The sequence below is a fragment of the Callospermophilus lateralis genome, chromosome 4 (assembly GCF_048772815.1).
Source record: "Callospermophilus lateralis isolate mCalLat2 chromosome 4, mCalLat2.hap1, whole genome shotgun sequence".
In the NCBI taxonomy this organism is placed as follows: domain Eukaryota; kingdom Metazoa; phylum Chordata; class Mammalia; order Rodentia; family Sciuridae; genus Callospermophilus; species Callospermophilus lateralis.
In genome coordinates this window covers 130,799,268-130,823,050 of record NC_135308.1, presented here as the reverse complement: position 1 = coordinate 130,823,050, position 23,783 = coordinate 130,799,268, and the positions used below count along the sequence as shown (strand labels likewise).

The 23,783-nt window shown below is 34.4% G+C and overlaps 1 protein-coding gene across 1 annotated transcript in view; it reads right to left on the bottom strand.

Annotated features, from left to right (window-relative positions):
* Acss3 (acyl-CoA synthetase short chain family member 3) overlaps positions 1 to 23,783 on the bottom strand; it is a 162,242-nt gene that overhangs the window by 117,810 nt on the left and 20,649 nt on the right. The window contains exon 2 of the mRNA XM_076854912.2: positions 19,020 to 19,164. Coding sequence (XP_076711027.1) covers positions 19,020 to 19,164 — 145 coding nt within the window. The remainder of the gene's footprint in view (positions 1 to 19,019; positions 19,165 to 23,783) is intronic.

Below are 23,783 nucleotides of genomic sequence, written 5' to 3'. Positions count from 1 at the left end.
GTTTGAAATCTATCCTTCTACATCCTGTGTATGTATATTTTATGTTGCATGCTTACACCATAGTTCCATAACTGTAGAAAAAGTGTAATATGTACCAATAATTGATGTTTCTCTCAATTGATATTTCTTCCATTTATATTATTTGCTCAAGCTTCTCTAGACATCTGAATTATCAACCAGCACCATTAAAACAACTTTGTCAAATTAGGCTGCACCAGTTCTATGAGACCACTAGATGGAGTCAATTTTTCCTTACTTCTTCGAGTTATATTTCAATATTTTGACCATGATATCCACATTAGAGATAGTCTAACAACAAAAGTTTTACATGACTAATATGCATTTCTTTTTCAGGAGTTTCCAGAGCTAAATTTCACTCCAATAAAAATTCACAATGTAACTTGTGAATTTAGATGGATAGAAAGGGTGATATGCATATAGATAATATATGTGAGGAAATTTATGGGAAAATATAATTCTGGTGATACTTTTAATAAATGGACTAAAAAGAGACAAGGTATTAATTCATACCAAGAGAAAGTAAATAAGTGTTGATTTAATATCTATTTATTTGAAAATACTTAATGTAAAAATATTACTTGTTAATATTAAATGTAGAATTGGCTAACATGAGGACCCAGAACAGAACACTTTATAGTTTTGCTCATCAACTTTCCTTCACTGTGACAAAATACTTGAGATAGACAACTTGAAGGAAGAAGGATTTATTTTGACTTGTGGCTTCAGAGGTTTCAGTTCAAGGTCACTTGGATTCATTGTTTCTAGGCCAGGGTGAAGAATATCATGGTGGGTTGTATGTGGTAGAGCAATGATGCCCACCTCATGACAGTCAGTAGGAGAGGCAGAGAGAGAGAGAGAGAGAGAGAGAGAAAGAGAGAGAGAAACAGGAGACAAGATGTACCCTTCAAGAACTTGACCCCAAGGACCTACTTCCTCCACCTAAGGCCCACCTTCTACAGTTTCTCCCACCTCCCAATTACACCATAAGCTGGACACCAAACCTTCAATACAGGAACTTTCTTAGGAGAACATTTCGGAACCAAACAAAACAATAGATGTTTTTTTTTTTTTTTTTTCTGAGATGCAAAAGAAATCATTTAGACTATATGTAGGCAACACAGAGCTATAAGATGAAAAAAACTGGAAGTCCCAGTCACCTAAGAGTGTATAATGATCAAATGAAGTTCTTTTGAACCTTCAACAAAAAAGGACATTCAATAGTGCTATGTCAGAGTTTAAGGTTCTGGAATTTTTAATTCCAATTTCAGTTGGGAAATTATCAAAGAGAAGAAAAATATATATTATTTTTACCTAATGACATATTCTTATCCTCCCATGGATGTCTGAATGTAGATTTGCAATTTCTATTATCCGAAGGGAAATATTTTAAACTATGGCTTTTCAGCTGAAGGGCAATGTTAAATCATGGACCATTTACCCAATACATACTCACTTTTGCATCTTCTTATAATTATGTCTTAATATATCAAAAATTTGATAGTTTTATATGAGGCACAGACCTCCAAAATCTACTTTCAATCTGCCATCAAGAGCAATAGATATGTCATGCATCCAATATGGGACATTGCACTGCTAGTCTGAGGAGAACTGTGCTGTAAAGGAAGCCTGAAGAAAGAAAATGAATGTACATATTTACTTAGTTACAATGCTGTTCCATTCTTCCCACTAGAAATTGTATAAATTTATCACTGTTTTGGTGCTAATTTAAAGCCATTTTGTTATGCAAATATCCGATCATTGATTCAACTTTCATAATATATGCTATGGGTCCTATACTAAGGTAAAGTCTGAAGATACAAAAATAAGGAAGATGTGGTTGGCCTTTTTATTTTTAATTATTTTATTTTATTTTATTTTTGTAAAGAGAGAGAATTTTTAATATTTATTTTTTTAGTTTTCGGTGGACACAATATCTTTTTTTTTTAAAGAGAGAGAGAGAATTTTAATATTTATTTTTTAGTTTTTGGTGGACACAACATCTTTGTATGTGGTGTTGAGGATCGAACCGCACACATGCCAGGTGAGTGCGCTACCACTTGAGCTACATCCCCAGCCCACAACATCTTTATTTTATTTTTATGTGGTGCTGAGGATCGAACCCAGTACCCCGTGCATGCCAGGTGAGCGTGCTACCGCTTGAGCCATATCCCCAGCCCTTATTTTATTTTTTATTTTTATTTTTTGTGTGGTTCTGAGCCTCTAATCCGGTGCCTCACACATGCTAGGCAAGCATTTTGCCACTGAGACAAAACCCCAGCCCTGTGGTTGGTCTTTAAACCAAAGAAATTTGGAGTTGTGGGTGGAGGGAATTATATAAATAAATTATAATGATAAAATAAGAAGTGGAGCCATAGAAACATATAACATAAAATGATTTACACATATATTTGGCTTATACATAACATATTTCATTAGATACAAGTAAAACCTTTAAATTTGAGAATTATAAAGTAAATATAATGGCTTAGATAATAAAGGAATTTAACATAAAGTATATGAATAAATTCTGGAAGATTTTCACTCAAAAGCAGTCTGCACATTATTATGATTTCATAACCAAAAGCCTATGGCACAAATATAATTAGTTAAACTTGACCAAAGGTGATGTTCTATAGGATAAATTTACACATGCTTCACAAATAGCCAAGTGTGCCCATCTAAACAAACTCATGCTTATAGAAAAAAGAAAGAGTATCCAAATTTTAGTAAAACAAATCAGCAATCATGAGCAACCATAGGACAATGTCAAATTAAATTATATGAAAGAGAAGACAAGGGAAGGCATATCCTCAAAAATAATACATTGGAAGCCCTGTTCTAATCAATGACAAAAAATATAGCTAATTTAGAAAACAATATCTGAAGAAACAGTTTAGTAATATTGGGAATAAAGGACCTGTTTTTGAGAACATAGAAAGAGATTGAAAAATATTTTACTTTTTAAATTTTACATTAATTGTGCATTTACTCTCTCACACCACATACACACACACATACATACACACACACACACACACACACACACACACACACATACACACACACTCACTTTTTTTTGGCTTTACTTGCACCCTCCAAAAATTCATCAAAACAATCCCAGTGAATAGGTTTTCCTTTAGGCCTTGTGCCAACTATGCATCCAGGTAAATATTTGTGAGAAGAATCAACTTTTCTAAAACCTGCTCAGAAATTATATTAAAACTATCTTTTTTGAGAGAAAATCTTTCAGGCCTGTGAATATTTTCATACAAGATAAGAAGCTTCTAGGAATGTAATTTTTTAATGACACTGGCAATTTATTAGACCCAAGATTGAAATAACATTTATTTAAACATAATATTCTAAAGAACTAAGTCAATTTAATTGTGAAATAGGTCACCTAATAGCAGGAAAGAAATGGTCATGTTATTAAAAGAAGAAAAATCTTTTCTCAAAAGATAAAACCAAACCATTTATGTTCCAAAGTAAAATATATTACTTATCTAAAACAGAGAACAATATAACTATTATATTTTAAAATGGCATTCATTAAATTTTGGAAGAAAATTATAAAATATTTCCTATATTTAAAACAATTATCTGAGAGTAGTCTAGAAAGCATTTACTTGCATGTTTCTTCTTGTCAAATAATTTTTTCCTAATGACAGGATAAATACTACTACTTCAAACAATTGTTTTCCTCATTTCCATTTCTTCACATGTGGTTTCAATCAATATATGGTCATTTTCAGACTATGTGTTCGCAACCAAAGTGAAATGAAGAATTATGTAATTCATTTAGTTAAAGCTTGAAATAACTGCAATTTCAATAATCTATGTGCTTTCAAAACCAATGTGACTTTCAGACTATATTTCACAGAAAATTAATTCAAATGTGCTTTCATTTCCTTAATATTCATATGTTGAAATTTACAAGTATAACATAAAATTTCTTAAACCTTAAAAAGAACATCTTGTATATATTAAAACAATGCTTGCATATATAATAGACCATTGTTGACAGGGAAAATAATCCTACATCAAGGAAAAGTCCAAGGTCTAAAGAATGGAAACTACAATTGACTGCTATCATTAACACACATCATGACTACTCTGCATGTAATAAAATAAAAGCATATAGACAAAGAATACTTAAACTGTTGCCTCAATTTTTTTTAACATTTTAACATTTGTCTACACCAGGTATTAATAATTGGGTAATTATGACTTCCTCCTACTTTCACTTACTTGATAATTTCTGCCAAATGCCCTAATCCTTATGGCAGGTGCCATTTGACTGACAACTAAAGACAGTTCAGAATGGATACGACCAAAATTCCACATGAAGAGGGATGTGAGATGGGCTTAAACATCAGAAAGAGAATCACTATCAGATATCCATACAGAGACTTGTTAAAATCTATTGAGTTTAAACTCTTCCTGAGAACAATGTTGCATTAGAAAGCTTCATGTTAGTAAAACAAAATACCAAAGGCAATTAACTGATAAAGAGAAAAGGTCTATTTTGTCTTTAGGTTCTGGTTGTTCCTGTTCGGTATCAGGCAGCTCCTGGGCTTTGGACCTCTAGACAAGATGGCATCAGGGTGGGAGCATACTGGGAGGAAATCACTTGTATCACCAGCCAGAAAGCATAATGAGAGGGAGACACCAGGGTCCCACAATTTGTTTCAAGGGCATACCCCCAATGACCAAAGAATCTCCCACTTGGCCTTACCTCCTAAATGTCCAAAGCACCTCCCAACAGTGTCACGCTGGGGATCAAGTCTTTAATACATGGACCTTTCCAGGACACAATGTATATTCAATCCCACAGAAAATAGGAAATCATTGAAAAATGCTAAGTCCTCCTTAAAAATAGGAGCTTTCCATTTTTCTAAAATGTAATAATTGTTGCATGATTTAAGGCTATGACAATGTACATAAAAATATACGAACTGATTTGAGAAATATTCAGTGTGGCAAGGATGGTAAATGATGATGGATGGATATGGAAAGTAGGAGAAAGGGAAGTTTAAGAGTGGGTCCAGGTTTGGTTTTGGCAACTGGTTAGAACATGATATAATTCACAGTACTAGAAAACCCAGGAGGGAAAGCGAGATTGGACATGTCTAAATCTGAGTGGTAAAGGGACAACCAAGGGTAGATATGGACTCATAAGTCCTATCCAAGTTCTGAATACCCTCAGAAGAATGTGGGCTGGTGATAAAGAGTGGGAATAGGCAGTGCTGTCATCAGGAGTGACCACCCATCACATGTGGGCATGGAGCAGATGCAATGGCCCAGGGGAGGATGTGCAAAGTGCAAAGAGAATAGGGCCTCGAAGGAGCGGGCAGTGAGGAAATGGGCACAGAAAACCGCACTTAAGAAGGAGGATCTATGAAATGGCCAGCAAGGTCAAGAAAGAAGAAAGCAGGTGGAATAGCAGGAGTGGGTGAAGATGGTTGATTTTCAAGAATGTTAGGCCTGATAAAGAAGTAAAATATCAAATGTCGACTGGAATGATTAATAAGACCATATTAATTACCTTAGTTAAAGCAGTTTCAGAGGAATTAGCATATTTTAGAGTTTGGAAAAGTGATATGAAAGTAGGAGAAGGCTTATACAGACAATTATTTCAAAGTTAACCAATGAAGGGAAATAGATAAGAAATTAATGGTAGAAAGATTCAGGCATGCTTTTTTCTTGTTTTAATTTAAATTAATTATAACTGGTACATAAAAATTGTATATATTTATGAGGTTTCATGTGATGTTTCTATCCATATAAGTACCGTGTAATGTTTAAAATCAGGATAAACATGTGTATTTCCTCAAACGTTTATCATTTCCTCATGGTGACAACATCTAAAACCCTTTCTTCTGGCTTTTTACAATGTACAGTATGGTACATTTATCTAGAGTCATCTTCCTGTGTAACAGGCACCTTTTTAAGAGGCAGAACTGTCAATAACATGGGTATGTAAGGGGCTAACCAAAGTCCTAACAAAATGTGTAGGAATGGCTTCACAGTACAAAAAAGGATTAACCTGCAATTGTAAAAGAAGGGAGAGAAAAAACAGTAGATATGGATTACAGTCAAGTCTGTCTCATTCACACTCATAATTGTCACTTTCCACAATTATGCATTCATTTGCCTTTGTATAAGTATTCTGAAACATGTAGTAAAATGTGACCAATACGTAAACTTTCAAAACTTATTTTAAAAAAAATACAGAATCTACTATAGTCTATTAATAAAGAGTATATGCAACTAAACAGAAATTTGTATAAGTTGTCTAGACAAAGCTACTATATTCTTTGATGAACAGAGAGACTGTGATATAATAACTGGCCCACCTATTTGTTTTTACTGTAAGCACTCAAAATGTGTAACAGAGTTATTATTTTAAAACAATCACTGTGTAGCTGCTATATACACTGCATTGAATGGCTAATGGAGAATATTAAAAAGTAACATTAATTCATGCTGTTAATTAAAGACTGATCCCTTTTCTCTCAATCTAATAAGTTATTTAATGTAATGTTTCTCAAACTGGGGTCTGTAGAGATGTTTTCAGAGCCTGGGAGTTCTCTATGAAAATTCTTAAACTTTGCATTTTCATTTTGATGATAATTTGAAAAATTAATATAGCATTACTCTGGATTATCTAGACTCCAATGCAAATTCACTATGATAATTTGTGTTTGTTTTTATAATCTCATGCATATTAAGTAAAGGGCAGATGACATCACAGTACACTGTATAATCAGAGGCTCTATAAAAGTTCAATTACCAATCTGTTATATTAGAACTGAGGCATCATGGGGACCATGTCACCAAACTCGAATTCCCAGGACCACAGCACTATATGCACATTGTAATCAGTCATTCAGTTCAAGCAAAACAACACATTCACTATATCAAATTAGTATCCTCAATTGGCTTGTTTTGTAAGTTTATTTTCATCCTATTTATAAATCAGACCTGGCTTTAAATATGTATGGTAGTGCAAAGAAAAGATATGAAGGTATAGGTTTAATTGTTCATTAAAATAACAATAATTTAAGTAAATACCAAAAGTATACAAGAATTATTTTTTATAAAGTCCCACAAATTTTTTTATGTTGCACAAATTTGAGGGGAAATGACTGGTAATCTTCCAGATTTCTTTTTTCTTTTAAAGAAAGGAAAAATTAAAAGATGTGAAAGATGTCAACAGGAACCACGCATCCTTTAGGTGAATTCTACACTGATTATTTAACTAGAGCTCTAATTAAACACCCTTGGCACTTGTATAGATAATACATAAATTATGACAACCACTGTAGGTACACACACAGCATTTCTCAGCACTGGGCTATGTTCCTGTTAACCTTTACGGTTTCATTGGTCAATACATTCTGAAAGTCAATCAATATATATGAAGGACTCATAGAGAACTTGCAAAACACCCCAGAAATGATACAAGGACATGAGATCATTGCAACAGTTGGGTCTGTTCCAATAACATTTACATCTTTCAACCAAAGAAACTGTACACATTTAAAGAAAGAAAATTCACAAAAAATATGCATAAATGAGTAACAAAGAAACAGAGCGAACATAGATCATCACACATGCCAAGAACTTATCATAATATTCATAAATATATCAAATTTCCCATAAAACCATATATGATATAGTTAACATTATTCAGCTTTGTAATGGAAAAGAAATGTTTTTAAATCAAGTATAGTATGAGAAAATAAACAATCAATTTCCCCCAGATCTCTAATCTTGACAATAATTCTGTTGAATACAAGCTTCCATTGATTTATTCAAATTTATTGTACTTAACTAGAACCATAAAACTGCCAAATGAATTAAAATTAAGAGCATCATTTTCCATAGCTACACATTTTAATCTAATACAAAATGACATATATGACAATAATTTGTTTCATATGATCAAAACAAGATTCTACCCTCCTATTTTCATTTGCATTCCTTTAGCCACTCAAAGTTCTTCAATTTATGTTAATCAGCTTTATCCTCCACTTGTTATAAAAGTTATGCCAGGTCAAAGGATTTTATTATTTAAAATGACCTTTGTTAGTTAAAGGTCAGAAACTGAAAGTTGTTGACGTTTCAGCTGTACTAGCATTGCTGATTGTACGCAGGTGCAAGTGCCAACCAACAGGTAAAAGAATAATTGTTACCAACTCTCCTCACTTCCCTGTTTTCTTTTTATATTCTGCTGCATCTAAATGTTAACAACTGTTTGTCTCCCTTCTGGACTTTCTGACAATCCATTTTTCCCCTTTCCTAATTCACTGAAAAGCCCAGAGACAAGTCCAGCAAAGGCACTCAATTTTGTCTTCAGGGTATATGCCTTCATTATTAATTATGTCAAATCCAGCTCTTAGAAATATTCCCTGCAGGCCTAGGAAGAGCCACCTATGCATGTGCCATCTATTTCTGTCTTCCTTGCATGATCCAGCTCATGCATCAATTCCACTGGCTCTTTCTCTAAACTGCTGGTCCAAGTTGATTCCTTCTCTATGCTACCAATGCACAAGTTGTATTGTTACATTGTCACATTGCTTTTTGTGTTTTTCTCACCAGGAAAAAGGATGAGATCCTTAAATGCAGGTTCCATATCTTACTCATCTTTATGACCTCCTTGCCTGATACAATAAATGTTACACAATAGGCATTCAACATATGTCAGAAGAATACCTCACTGAACAAAGTGTTCTTTCTTTACCTTTTAACATGACACCTCTGGTACTTCATTTTCAGTTCTTATTTGTTTCCCTGGACTCATTATTAATTAACTATAGGTTGAAATTATTTACATGTAAGGTCCTGTATATGTTTAGTCTATGCACTGAAAGAATATTTGTGCCTCTAAACTCCTAATTGCCTATCAAAATCCATCTGGTTGCACTACGTTCTCCAGCTTTTGCTTGCAGCCGATGGCCAAATGGAGATGCAGGGAAGATACATATGATATTTCTGGATATAGATCCTAAAGAGCCTCTCTGTTCCTCTATAGCCTCTTCCCCTTCCCTAAGAGTTGAGTCACATGTGTTGGACTGTGCCTCAGCTTCAGTGATGCAGAGGACAGTAAACTCGAAGATGAAGGTATGAGAAGATATAACAAAATTGGGTTATGCCAAACTGCACCTCATTATCTGGGTTATTATATAAGGGAAATGTATTTTTTTTATTTCAAATCACTATGTTGTTGAGTATCTTTGTTTCATCAACCTAGCCTTCAACCAACATTTAAGAGATTTGTTTTAGAAAAAGATTGTATAAACAAATTTTAATAATGAAAATCATTCATATCATATAGATAAAAGAAAAAGAACTAAAGCCCTTATAACAAATATCCCTCCTAAGATTTTACAAGAAAAATGAAAATTATACAACAATTCCTTGGAGTACTGAAAAGCAGACAAACAACCCTCCAATGATGAAAAGAAGCAGGGCATTTACAGGTAGTTGATATGTAATATACTGAATCAGATTTTTTTTTTTAATCTAGTAGGTATAGCCATAGATCCAAGAAAAGACTCGTGGAATAGCTTCCCAAGCCTATGCTGAGTCTATCTATGTCCTTATGCCTTCATTTCACATATGCAAAGAAAAGGCTGTTACTATAAAGAGATATAGCTAAGTGGTACCTATTCATGTCTCTTCTGGACCACTTATCATCTCACTGCTTGCAACCTTTCTGGATGCAGAGGAGCTGAAGTGATTCTTTTAACAATATGGAATTCTCCTGTTAGACTTGGAACACAACCCAGTCCTGACCATGGTCTGCAGGAATCTCCACAGTCTGACTCAGCACCTCCCCCCGACACACACACACCTTCTCCCACTCTCCTCCCATCATGGGCCTCCTGGCTCTCCCAAGGTTCTAGGTCTATTCTTGCTTCAAAGCCTCTGTGTGTCACACTTGTCACTCAGACATTCACATGAGTCCATCCCACTCTTTATTTGTGACTCTGCTCAAATTTCATATGTTCAGTAACAAGTAGCTTTTCCTGAAAAACCTAAGACCTCAGCCCAGGTACCTCTCTAGCTTTTTACTTACTGTTACACTAAATTGTATTGTATTATCTTTTTATTCCCACTATATCTCCCCAACTAGAATGCAATTTTCTGTGTACAAAGAATATGTATCATTCACAGCTAGAACTCGCGCTGTCCCCAGAGGTATCAAATATAAATAAAGTGCCTTACAAATATGTTTTGATAAATAAACTTAACTACATCATTCCAGTCCAAGAACATAAATTTAAATTAGATGCCCCACTGAGTTTCTTAACTTTCTAAAAGGTCAGAGTGGAGCCCTACTAAAGACAAGACAAATCATCTAGTAATGCCTATCAATAAGTGATAAAAATAAATTCATTAAGCAAATGTAAGAATAAAAACCATGGTCCAGATTTCCAGATTCTCAAGATGGCAAAGTAAGATATATTTTATAAGAAAAGCTTTAAATGAGGTGGGATACAGATCTCTGGGGTCAGGAATTGCACCAAGGAAAATTGTCACGCTATTTGAAAACAAACCTTCCTAATGTAAAAAGAAAAATTACAAATGTGAGGAGGACAAGTGATACTTTTAGAAATTATGTCTCATTTTCAAAGATCAGATCTTTCATTACTTTCTTAAAAATGTTATTGAATGTTCTGTGTGTGGACTCACTCAATGCATAAAACAATCCTGCTCTCTAGGAGGCCTGTATTAGCTACTCTGTAAGTTAAAAGGATGAATAAAACATTTCCTCTACCTAGAGGAGACTCTTTCTCTTGTCAGGAGATCACATAAGTACACCAATAAGTACAGTAAAAGGAGAAATGAACCTGGAGCTTGGGAAAAGGTTTAAATGATATGCTCTGGACTTCAAAGTGTGTTGAAATAGCTGCTGGCTTCATGTGAAGAGAAAGTGGGTTTGTACTTCAAATAATCATCTTGGCCTCATGGACAATATAGTCTTTTCAAATCTGGATGAGACAATTCAAGGGAATTGGTGCTATGGTTACTATTTTGGATTGAAGTAAAAAATAATCCTTACAATATTTTAACTTGGAATAAACGGTCTGAAATATGGAAATGGGAAAATTAGGAATGCAAAATCATTGTTTTCTCATTTAATTATTTTTTTCCTATATTATCTATTATGAAATTGATCTATTAGTGGTTTTCCTTATATCTTATCCTCTGAGAATCAAACTTAAATTTTACTAAGTTGGAAGGTTGTTCAAAAGAAAGTTTCAGTTAGAATTTTGATACAAATTGACTTCAGAATTTAGGAGATTCTAAATACTTTAAAAGTAAATGTGTTTCTGCTAAAATACATTGTATAACCGTGCAATATACAGAATAGCTTACAAAAATGAAAGGGTTTGTGGAAAATTTGGTTGGACCACATGGCTCCAAGTCAATTTAAGTAGAGCCTCTTAATATTAATGAAAGCACTAACACAACACCATATTTCTCAGTCTTGTACAGTCTTAAATTGTGAGGCTTTTGCTTCCTGTTTCAATATGTTCTATTAGAGAGAAATCACTTCCCAACTTGCTTTTAAAGAGTGGCAAGAAAATACTAAACTGTAGACTTTATCAGTATTTTTAAACAGAAGACAATATTTTCTCAACATAAGATTTTTAAGATAATTTAAACACCACCCTTACACTAAAAGATCTAAATCATTTTTATTTAGGATTAAAAATATACACAAAGTCTTCTCTTAAAAGATTTTTTTTTTTTTTTTTTTGTGGTGCTGCTGGGGATTGAACCCAGGGCTTTGTCGTGCAACGTAAGCACTCCACCAACTGAGCTATATCCCCAGCCCAAAATCTTCTTTTTAGTTGTGCAAAACTTTCTCTCCAAAACTTGAACACATGGCCTGGAACAGTCTGATACAAAAACAAATGGACCAAAGATAGGAATAGGCACTTCAGAAAAGAAAACTTTTGAATGGTCAATATGCACAGGATAAGGAGCTCCTCTTCTTCAGTTATTAGGGAAAAGCAAATTAAAACCACACACAATATCACCACACATTTGCCAGAAGGGCCAAAATTAAACAGACTTTGTACTGTCAATACCAAGTGCTGGCAACTGGTATTCTCATACACTGCAGGTAGAACTGTAAATTTTTAGTACACTTTGGAAAATTATTTGGCACTATCTAATCAAGCCCAACACATTTATACCCTACGAACCAGTCATTTCATCTATAGATCCATCCCCAACACAAATGCATATACATTACCTAACTCTGCACATATTCATAGAAGCATTATTTGTAATAACCACAAACTAGATACTACCCCAATGACCAAACTACAACCTCTTGGAAGGAAATAATGAATTGCACAAATAGAAAGTTGGGCAAAAGAAGCCAGTTACATAAGAACATGTTGTACTGGTATTCAATTTATATAAAGTTCAAAAGCAGGTATAACTCATCAAAGTTGATTAGATGGCTCGATCACAATCATGTGGGGGACTGTGTGAAAAATGACTAAAGGAGGGTTACAAGGGCTTTGGGGGCTTGGGAATATTCTATGATGAGGAAAATGGACTATTTGTGAAAATCAAACAAAACCTATACTTATGTTCTGTGTGGTTATGTGAGTGTATACTATATTTAAATAAAAGTTCAAAAATTTCTGGGTGCGGTGGCCCTTACCTGTAATTCCAGTGTCTCAAGAGGCTGAGACAGGAGGATCACAAGTTCAAAGCCAGCCTCAGCAACTTAGCAAGGCTCTAAACAACCTACTGAGACCCTTTCTCAAAATAAAAATATAAAATGACAAAGGCAGGGATGTGGCTCCGTGGTGAAGTGCCCCTGGGTTCACTCCCCAGTACCAATGAAAAAGTTTGAAAATTGCATCTTACAGATAAAAATGCACAACTACTATAACGTTTATTTCATACTAAAAACACTGGTCAACTTACCAAGCATAGAAAGAATAATTTCCCTTACAGATATACACATTTTTAAAGGAGTTGACTATAATTTAAATAGAGTTTTATTGTAGAAAATGTTTAAGAGAAGAAAACCTATCATCTGCACAGCTCTATCTTTCTTTCTCAATCAACCAACCACTGACAGCTAAATTTCTGTATGCTCTGCTTTTTGTGTTGTAGTTTTTGCTTAAAGAAACACTTCCATGGGTTGGAGCTAGGGCTCAGTGGCAGAGCGCTTGCCTCACACATATGAGGCACTGGGTTCAATCCTCAGCACCACATAAAAATAAATAAACAAAAATAAAGATATTATGTCCATGAATAACTAAAAAAATTTTTTAAAGAGACACTACCATTAGTGACAGAGGAAATTAAACAATATTTACTGCGACATTTCTGAGAAAATGGAATTCATGCTTTGAAACAAGTGTCCAAAGAGCAGGGGTTCGAAGTGAACTTTTCATGAACTGTGGCCCTTGATTTCAGGTTCGAAGTGGACTTTTCATGAACCATGGCCCATGATTTCAGAGTAATTTTCTTCTCTCAATTATTAAACCTTCATAATTACAACCACTAACATAATTATACTTCAATAATTACCTTTAATAGAAATAATAGGTACTTTCAGTTTTAATTAAATCAGGAAATTTAGTATAGATTGAGTTTCATCAATTTTCTTCATGTACATACATTCCTGAAAATTTCTCAAATGCTCTTTGGATGTAACTTTCTTATGTTGCAACTGAATATAAAAATTCATAAATGTTGGAATATAAAAAATAGTAAACTCGACATACAGAGGTAAGTTCAATTAGTGATTTAGAAAATATTCAATGTAGGAATATCTAAAAATGACTTATGATTTATAATACACACAAACACACAAATCCATTTTATTTCACTGTGATTTAATATGATAACAAAATAATTTGAAAAGAGTTAGAGAGGGACACATTAAATATATTCCTGTCTTTGGGAATGCAGATCTTTTGACACTTACATGTGAGATATTAAAAGAGGAAATTCTCATTGTGAACCACCAAATTGAATGTAAATAACTTAAAGATTTTCACAGATAAAAGTTACAATTTATTTACAAGGATGATCAAGTTCTATTGCTAATATAATTTAAAGATAAGAACTTCTTGCAATAAAAGAAACTTGTCACTTAGAAACTTCAAGTGCTATTTCATTGATTTATTCATCATTCAATAAATATTTACTATGTGTCAGTCACTTCTGCAGACAGACAAAAATCTCTGCCCTCATAGAACTGACAATAGTGGAAGAGGAAGCAACAATAAAGCCATAAAGGTACATGCAATGTAAAGAATTATATCAAGTAATAAATACTAAATTTAAAAAGAAAGCAAAATAGGGAGGTACAATTGCTGTAGATGAGAATATGTATAGTTAATATGGTCAGGGAAGATCTCACTCAGAAAATGACATTCAGGTAATATGACCTACAAGAGATCTGGAGGGAGAAGGAAAAACAAAGCAAAGGGAATTGGATTGATTTTAGGTATATTCTCTTCCAAAAAGCCTTCCTAGGTCCTATTTCCCCTGGCTGGGCTGGTGATGATATAGTTAGTTTGCTAAGTGTCCCCCAAAGGTCTATGTGTTTAAGGCTTCATCCCCAAAGTGATGCTAGTGGGAAGTGGTGGAATTGTTTGGAGGTAGGTCCTAATGGGAGGCCCTTATGTCATGGGATGCATGCCCTTGAGGGGACTGTATGACCTTGGCCCCTTCCTCTTTCTCTTCTGCTTCCTAGGCATGAGGTGAAGAGTTTGCTCCATCACACACTTCCTGCCATTGCCTTCCAATGTACCTATCATAGGCTCAGAGCAATAATAGATCCACCTAATCTTGGCCCGGACTTTCCAAAATTATGACCCAAAATACACCTTTTCTCTTCCTAAGTTATCACAAGTATTTCGATACAAAGGAATGTAAGTCAGCTGCTTTCCCATGTGTTTGCACAGAATGTAGCACTCAGTTCTGTCATAAACCTTGTTTTACATTGAAATGGTCTATGTACATATGCTGTCTTAGCTCCTTGACAGTAAGAAATGGCTTCCTTTGCTCTTCATAGGGTTTGGCATATGAAAAAATATATATATATTTGTTGAATGAAAGATGGGTCTTAAAATGGGAGTCAAATCCCCTTATACAAAAGCCTTGGTGAAAGGTTGTTTAAAATATTCAGATTGACAAAAAAGATCACAGTTTCTCAAAAGCTCTGTTTCTGAATCATTCTGGAAATTTTTCAGATTGTCCACATCACCAAGGCAACTTAGCCTAATATTTGTTGTTTCACTAATTAAATTAAAAAAAAAATGCTAACTAACTTAATCAAGTTTTACCTAGCCAGAAACTCCCAGGAGAAATGAAACAGGGGAGATTAAATAAGAGATGTACAGAGGCAGTTCTTTTTGTTTGTCCTCAGTGGCATTACCTATTAAATCTTTCTTTCTAGGCCTTCCCTGCTTGATGAAATAAAAGCCACAGGGAACGGGGGGAGCAGGTAATCAAAGTAGCGCACAAGGCTCTCTCTCTTTCCTAACAGTTCTTCCTTTAGTACTTTGGAGAAGAAAAGCCTGAAGAGTCAGAGGCTGTCAGCAGGTGAGAGAAACAGTCCTTTTAAGTACTTTGATGTCAGGCTAAACTGAAACCAGTGAACTAGTACAAACGTCAAGAGTCTAAGAGTCTAGACTCAATATCTGAAAGTCAGATGAGTTAGCAAAAAAGCTTCTAAGCAAAACATCTGTGTGTAATTATCATATACACTTATGTAATAAATGAATTTAAAGAGGAAGCACCAAAAAAATGAGACTGGCAATAATTCTTCTCATCTTAGGTTTCTCTAAAGCTTTTTCGTGTACTCTGATGTTTGGGTATGTATCAAATTCAAGATGTTGATATAGATAATATTTTTACAATATGTAAACAAACTTCCAAATCTGTATTCCAATTAAAATTTAAAAGTGTCTTGGGCTTACATATTCATAAAATGAGACTGCAGCAATATGCCCAAACCATAGAAACAAGTTTTTAATCATAGATACCGTAAACCTCTTCTAAAAGCAGAAAATGCACAGCTAAAATAAAACGAAGTATAATATGTTTTCCTGAAATTTCTATTATCTCTTATATTAAAACTCAGCCTCACATGAATAACAAACACATTTGATAATGGTGCACCTTACAGCCCACTGTGAGCTCTGTTTCTGCATACTGCATTCCACAAATATGCAATTCCCTCTTACAGACCAATAAATATGCCAAATGAGACACAGCAGTTTTGTTTTGTCTTTGTCTGGGCTGCTTAGCATTTGAACTTCATTCTTATTAAACTGGAATTTACCTTGAGTCCTAGAAGGAGACAGAGTCCCAATTCCCATAATGAAATCAAAAGACAATAAACTTTTTCCTCCCCAAGACCTGGTGCTCTAGATATGTGACATAAGTTTGTCCAACTAGATGCTCCTGCTTTGTCTTTCACTATAGAAGGATTGACTCAAGGCAACAAGTCAAGGTAATGGACAATCAGTGGATTTTCCTTAATGCTTCACTTTTGCTCCTTCTCCCCTAGGGTATGCCATTTTTCTGAGACTGGTACTTCACTCTTCCCTTTTCATGAGTTCTTTTGATGTCTGAATTAGCTAAAGTTGAGAACTATTGCTGCAATTTGTCTGATACACAGCCTGACTAAACTGATTTAACTCTTCTCTCTTGTTTACAACAACTCAAGCATTGGGGAGGTACTTATTTTGTCTGAGTTGTCTTTCTTAAATTTTTTTTTTTGCAAAGATAAACAGGAACATGCTGATGCAAAATAATAGAATTTCAGAGAGCCTGAGAGAATGGGTGAAGCTACCTAAAAACCAAATGAAACTCTTAAATAGGATTCAATAGACAAAAGCAGAGAATCTAACTCAAAAAAAAAAAAAAAAAAAAAAAAAACACCTTCATTTAAAAGCAGATGCTTCCAAACCCTAGCATTCTAACAGGGCTGTTCTTTTGAAAGTTATCTTTGGCTGAGTTCTGCAAGGTTGTCAGCCCTTCCTAATCCTTGAACTGGAGAGAAGCCCCACCTAGATGGTTAAGATGTTTAAGTCTTTAGATTTAGAGAACCAAGAATATTGGATAAGCTTTGCAGTGTCCCTTTTCTTAGTCTTTAGTTTTATGACAAGAGCGAGCCCCAGGAGATCAAGGTCATCACATGTTTCAGAAAAAAATAAAAGGCATGGCTCCAGAACTCTAAAGACCCAACTCAACACATAGCCTTCTTACCATACTTCTGTTCAGCCAAGTGACAGCATGGCAGACTCTGCACACCGGTGCTTTATAACCAACGTCAATTTTACCATCCAGGGGACATTGCTTTATAACCAATGTCAATTTTACCACCCAGGGGACATTGACAATGTTTGGAGACATATTTAGTCTTCATGACCTGGGAGATGGGGGTGCTGCTAGCATCCAGTGCATAAGTATGCAGCTAATCACCCTAAAATATCCATAACAGTTCTCTTCAAAAAGAATTTCTGGTCCAAAACACTGAGATAGAAATTTAGAATAGAGAGAGATCCTGAATCTTAAAGGAAATGCCCACAAGCCTCAGAGATGCAGAAAGCACAGTTATAAATCTTGAGCTTGAGAGACATGCCCTTGACCCATGCCCTTGTAAAATAAGGAAAATGCACAAGCAAAAAAAAAAAAAAATGGGGGCAAATTGTGGACTCCACCCTGCCTCCTAGCATGGACCCTCTATAAATATTAACACTCCACACCAATGGGTTGCTGTTGTGCCTGTGGAGATGGCCAGCATTCTCCCTCAAGTGCATATTACTTGCTTTGCAGCAAAAGCATCTCTCTTTTGATGTCTTTGAACATTCTCCCTTGAATGTGTAGCTACTTTTCTAAATAAACCTGTCTATGACTTTGAATGGCATGTACATAAATTCTTTTCTGTCATGTATGCCAAGAATCCTGCTGGTCCTTAGTTGAGATATTTCTTCTCCTGCAACAATGTCAGAATGGAGAAACCCTGGCCCTACAGCATTATCTCCCTTTAAATCACATACAAATAAATGTCATACCCCTCAGAATAACTTTCCCACAGTCTACAATACCCACTTTTATAATTAGGTCTGAAAACTAATTCAAAATCTTCTCTTATGTTAAAAGAGGAAAAATCTTATAAATCATCTGTCAACATCATGATCCATCTAAGAACTACATAGATGAGAAAGAACTAAAAAAAAGCAAATAAAACAAAATAATGTAGCACCTTGTATTCAAAGTGCTACAAAGGGCCAGAAGTATCTGAAGGAGTAAAAGGAGTTGTGTTCATGCCAAGAATGTTGGGAAATGAAGCTTGAAGGGATGCTGTGATCAGATTCCAAAGTGTCTTGTACATCACAGGAGCCTAGATTTTATTCTCCATACAACACTGATTTTAAGGAAAAGACTTTTAAGTAAGACAGAGAAATATATTGTTTCTTCAGAAGAGAATTCTGGAATCACTTAGGGGATAATCTAAAATGAGCAGAGCTCTTGGATCCTGCAAGAATGAGTAGTCACTTTCAACCATGGCGTTGGCACTCGGGTGAAGAACAAGAGCGGGGAGCGGACTTAGACATATTCTCGAGATCAGTTCACCTCTCTTTGTAAAACAAACATCTTCCAGTGCTGTGAAGTATAAATTAAAGGGTTAAAAACAGTTCAAATGAGGGGCTGGGATTGTGGCTCAGCAGCAGAGTGCTCACCTCCCATGTGTGAGACCCTGGATTCAATCCACAGCACCACATAAAAATAAATAAGTGAAATAAAAGTATTGTGTCCAACTACAATTAAAAAATAAATATTTTTTTTAAAAAACAGTTCAAATGAATTCACACACTTGCATTCATTTGCAAGGTGCATCTAAAGGAAAACATGGTAAAATATTTTAGAGTTTGCATAATGAGAACATGTGCATAGAACTTCTAATATAAAGAGAAAGCTTATGACTTTACCTGCTCCAGGACTTCTTTATAAGTTATAGTTGCTTTAGTATTTGTAACAGGACTGTCATAGATGATAGCAATCTTATCCCCTTTACCGTTTTCAATATGACGATCAATGGCATTATAACAAATGTTAAGCATTCCTTCCACAAACCTGAAAAAGAATTGTGAAGTAAAAGTGAGAAATTCTTTCCAAAATATGTTGTTGCTTAACTAGGTTACTCTATTTCTAGTTTGGCAGAGCTGGCTGTAAAACTGTGTTTTCTAGTGCATGCTATGCTAGGTAATGATGGCTGTAAAGTACATATTTAAGATGGCACAGAGTGCACATTTTTATTTTAATAAATATGTATTTATTTTGATGTACACTGGGAAAAATATATTTCGCACTTCAAACTGACATCTTTGTGGATTTTATGGCTTAGGATGATACAAGAGTACAGAATGCCAAAGTAATCTATTTTACATAGATGAAATGAATCCTATATAAGTACAATGCAGAAGCATTAGAGATTATGGAAAGAGAAATGGTAGATGTATGACTGAAGTTTTGGTACTTGCTGCAAATAAACTTATACTGGCAAATCCAATTCTTCAAAAGGGTTATGTGTATATTTTGTTTTAATTTAATGTGAAGACATCAATTGCATATCAAATAGAAAAGCTCTTTTCTGCATATATGAAATGCTTCATAACTGAAATAAAGAATGGGACATGCACATAAAATGTTAAATAATTTTCAAAATCTTTTGCAATTAATTTCTTCTTTAATTTGTCAAAGCCTTCCTTTGAAACACAGACGTCATATAGCTAAACAGAGATGTTTTTTTAAGAAAATATGGCTCAATTTTTTTAAAAAAATGTTTTGTATCTGCCACCTTTTTTTTAGAAGGAGGAGATTCAAAACAATATGCAAGATTGCCAAATATTATAACAAGGTAAAGTAACAGCAGAACATAAAAAGCAAGAAAAAAAGTCCTGTTAAAAGCTCAGAATTGCCTTCAAGTCTTCACAAAGGACCTGTGTGAAACGAGGCGGTACATTAAAAGCAACTATAAGTACAGTGGCAGTATAAGGGAAAAAACAGATACAGAACACAGTAGGAGGGAAACCATTTAATCAGCTCAAACAATAATATTGAATATGACTGTACAATTCACTAATACCGAATATGACTATAGCATAGCACATTATGCAATTAATACAATACGTAATTTCCAATTGTGATAGATTCAATATTTGTTCAAAAATGTTGTTTATTCCCCTTACTCTACTTCCACCAAAAACACTTTGTATCTTCACCTTGCTCCCTGCTCTGTGAGTGGAGAATACACCTCTTGATTTTGGTTTGCCCAGGCACTTCATTTAGCTCATACAAAGTCAACAGAGGCTTGGAAATCATTTGTATGATTGGGTTGCTGCTCTCCTGCACCTTTACCTTTCTCAGGAAGATCTGCTTCCTCAGCATGGCACCCAGAATATAAATTTGCAGTTGGGAACAGAATCCAAAAGAAACAGAGTGTTCAGTCTAACCAGATATGTCATGGAGCAATGCTCCCAACTATGCCCATCTTAGATCGTCTGACCTCAGAACAAATCTGCAAATATACAAAAATCAAATTGCAGAAATTGTGTCCTTACTCATTAAGCAACATAATTGTAGCCAAAATTAACTAATACATCAAAAAGAAAGGTAAAATCTGCTTGATATTCTCTAGGAGAAGTAAGGTATTTTATAGAATTTCCCATGAAAATAAATATTCACTTTTTTTGTTCAGATTCTGAAAAGAAAATATTTCATATTTAATATTAATAGACTGCTTGCTGGATAATCTCCTTTTTCTCTCATTTCCTCCCCTTTTTTCTTCTACCCACCTTTGCTTCTTTCTCAGTGGGTTCCGCCCCATTCCCCTCCCAGACCTGTGTACTTTAGAAGTTGCCTGTAGACTTCTTAATGATATCACTATTCTGTTTTTTTTTAAATTTATGGCTTCTTTATCACTATTTTTTTGCTCAGTATTTAATTATGCTCTATGATATTAAAAAAAAACAGGTGCCAGGACTCCCTTTGATCCAAAGATTCATGGAAGATTGACTCTATAATTTACTTTATGTACCTACTTCTTTGCTTGCTCTTCCTCAAATATCTCCTGTGGAATCTTCTTCCTTGGCCTTATCTTTACTTAGCTGTGATCTTGCCAATTCCATATGCCCCCTTTGCTTTTGCTACCTTCTCTCCCTGGGTGATTACTACACCTCCTTGACTTCAACTTCCATTTTTTCTTCCATCTCTGATCTCATTCCAAACTCCACACCCTTATAGCCAGCAGTCTAGTGGATATCTCTACAAGGAAAAAAATACCTTGTTGAAGACTAATCATTTCACACCACGTCTAACCTCTCAGCCCACCCCAATTGCATGCTTCCTTCTCTTCCTATTTTTTATTTTTCTATAACCATTGACCTAAAATAGAAACCATTTTTTGGTTCACTTGCAAGAGTGAAAAGATTTTGTTTGTTTCTTTTTCTTTTCTCTTTTAGTGTGCAGCCACTGGTGTTTTTAGGTTGCCAGCATCTCCAGCAACCAGTCTTGGATATATAAGACAAAAAAGAAAACCCAGGGAATGGATTGCCATTCCATTCTTCCTGTCCCCAAATTCCTATAAGGTTAACCTTTTCTTCATTTCCATATCTTCTTATCTGTGACTGAAATGTTTTGTCCTAGATTTTAACAGTATTTAGCAGTATGAATAAGAAGTATATTTTCTCCATCTTGTCCTGAAACCAGAAGTCCTTCATTTTTATTGAACATCGACTATAGCCCAATTCTTATATGTGTATCAAAAAAAATAATAACCCTTCCCTTATGAGGTAGGTACTACTATTAAGCCCATTTTACATACAAGGAAACTGACGACAGTAACTTGCTCAGGGAAGGTGGCATTGAACCAAGCCCTTAAACATTATATAGTAGTACTTCTATAGGCGGTATTTGAGCAACTTCACTTTTCTTTTCAGTTGTTTACAACTTTTGGATAGCTTACAGGTAAAATTATTAATACCCTAAGATTTTCTTCTTGAAGATCACCCTTAAAGAAATTTAATATAAAATTAAGAATATCTTTTGGGGTAAGAAGGAAATCAACACAGGGAAGAGCCTACAAGTAGTATTGAGCAGAGATGCTGCAGGAGATAGATTGGCATGATGCCAAGGTGGCTCCAACTAAGGAGTACACAGATACAGATTGGCTCAACTCAGAGATGGGCATCCTGTGGATGACTTCACCCAGACAACTGCAAAGGGTCTCTCGGCTCAAAGATTGGACTATTCTTCTATGACAAGATTCTTACTTCATTTTAAATCAAATCATTTCTGTAAAGGTCAACCAAATGCCTTCTGTGTGCTCTCCATTGTGCCTTCTAAATTTGTGGATAGTTTTTAAATGATTTGTCTCCCCAGATTTTAAAAATACCTAATGCTCATCTAAAAAGACAAGAAAATATACTTTGGAATATTTTATTTTGTTCCTCCTATATGGAAACATTACTTGTTGTGTAGATAATTTGATAATTTGGCATTGTGCCTCCATAGTAGGGATTGCATTATGAGCTTGTTTCAAGAAACTGACAAATTTTCAAAAATCACGTTTAATAATGATAAGATATTCCATTCAGTGGCTACCCAATAATAAAGTTAGTCCTTGACAACTACTTTTCACAGCATTATCACTATTTTAAATGATCCTAGGATAATATTTCTTGCAGAAAAATATTAGTCACATTGTTTTTTAAAATCACATTTCCAGACTATCGTCCTACAATAGACCACACACATACACGCACACAATCCAATAATCAAATAATCTAATTGCTTTCTGGAAATATAAAATCAATTTACATTACCATCAGCATTACCTGAGTTTCCATTTCATCACACTCCTCTAAACATGAATTATTCCCAATTTTCTTTAATTTGAAAAGTGAAAAATTATTTTTTATATTTTTCTTGGTAACTCGTATTGATTAAGTACAGTGTCTTACCAATTTTGAAAGCTCTTTATATGTATTTTTATAGAACTTATGTCTAACAATGTTAGAGATGATTATCTCAGTTTATTCACTAATTTTAATTCATATTTACTGACATGAAAATATTTTAAATTTGTATGTGGCCAGATAAATTCATTTCCTCTTTTTCCCTTTAGATAATTCATTCTTTTGATTTCATCTTCAATATTAATCACTTAAGTGTCCCAATAATTTTTTCATATGGATATACATATGTATATAATTCTGTCATATATATCACACATGCTTTATATCATATGTATGTATTATGATGCAAAAATATAACTATGTTTGTTTACTTATTAATAGTTCATTTTCTAAACAACAAAAATTTATGCTATTTTGGTTTTATTTATTTGTTTGTTTGTTTTGGTACTAAGGATTGAACCCAGAAGCACTTTACCACTGAGCCACATCCCTAGCCCTTTTTATTTTGAGACAGGGCCTCACTAAGTTGTTACGATTGACCTCAAATTTGCAATCCTCCTGTCTCAGCCTCTCAAGTTGCTTGGACTATAGTTATGCACCATCATGCCCAGCTCCAAGCATCATTTTTTGATTAATCTGTCTTCATTCATTTGTGGTACTCTATTCTTCAGGTATATAGTAGCATCCAATATATTCTAGAATCTTTTTCAGAGCTCTACAGCTTTCTAGAATATTCTGTCAGTGGACTCATTATTTTCTCCTTTAATTTCAGTCAGC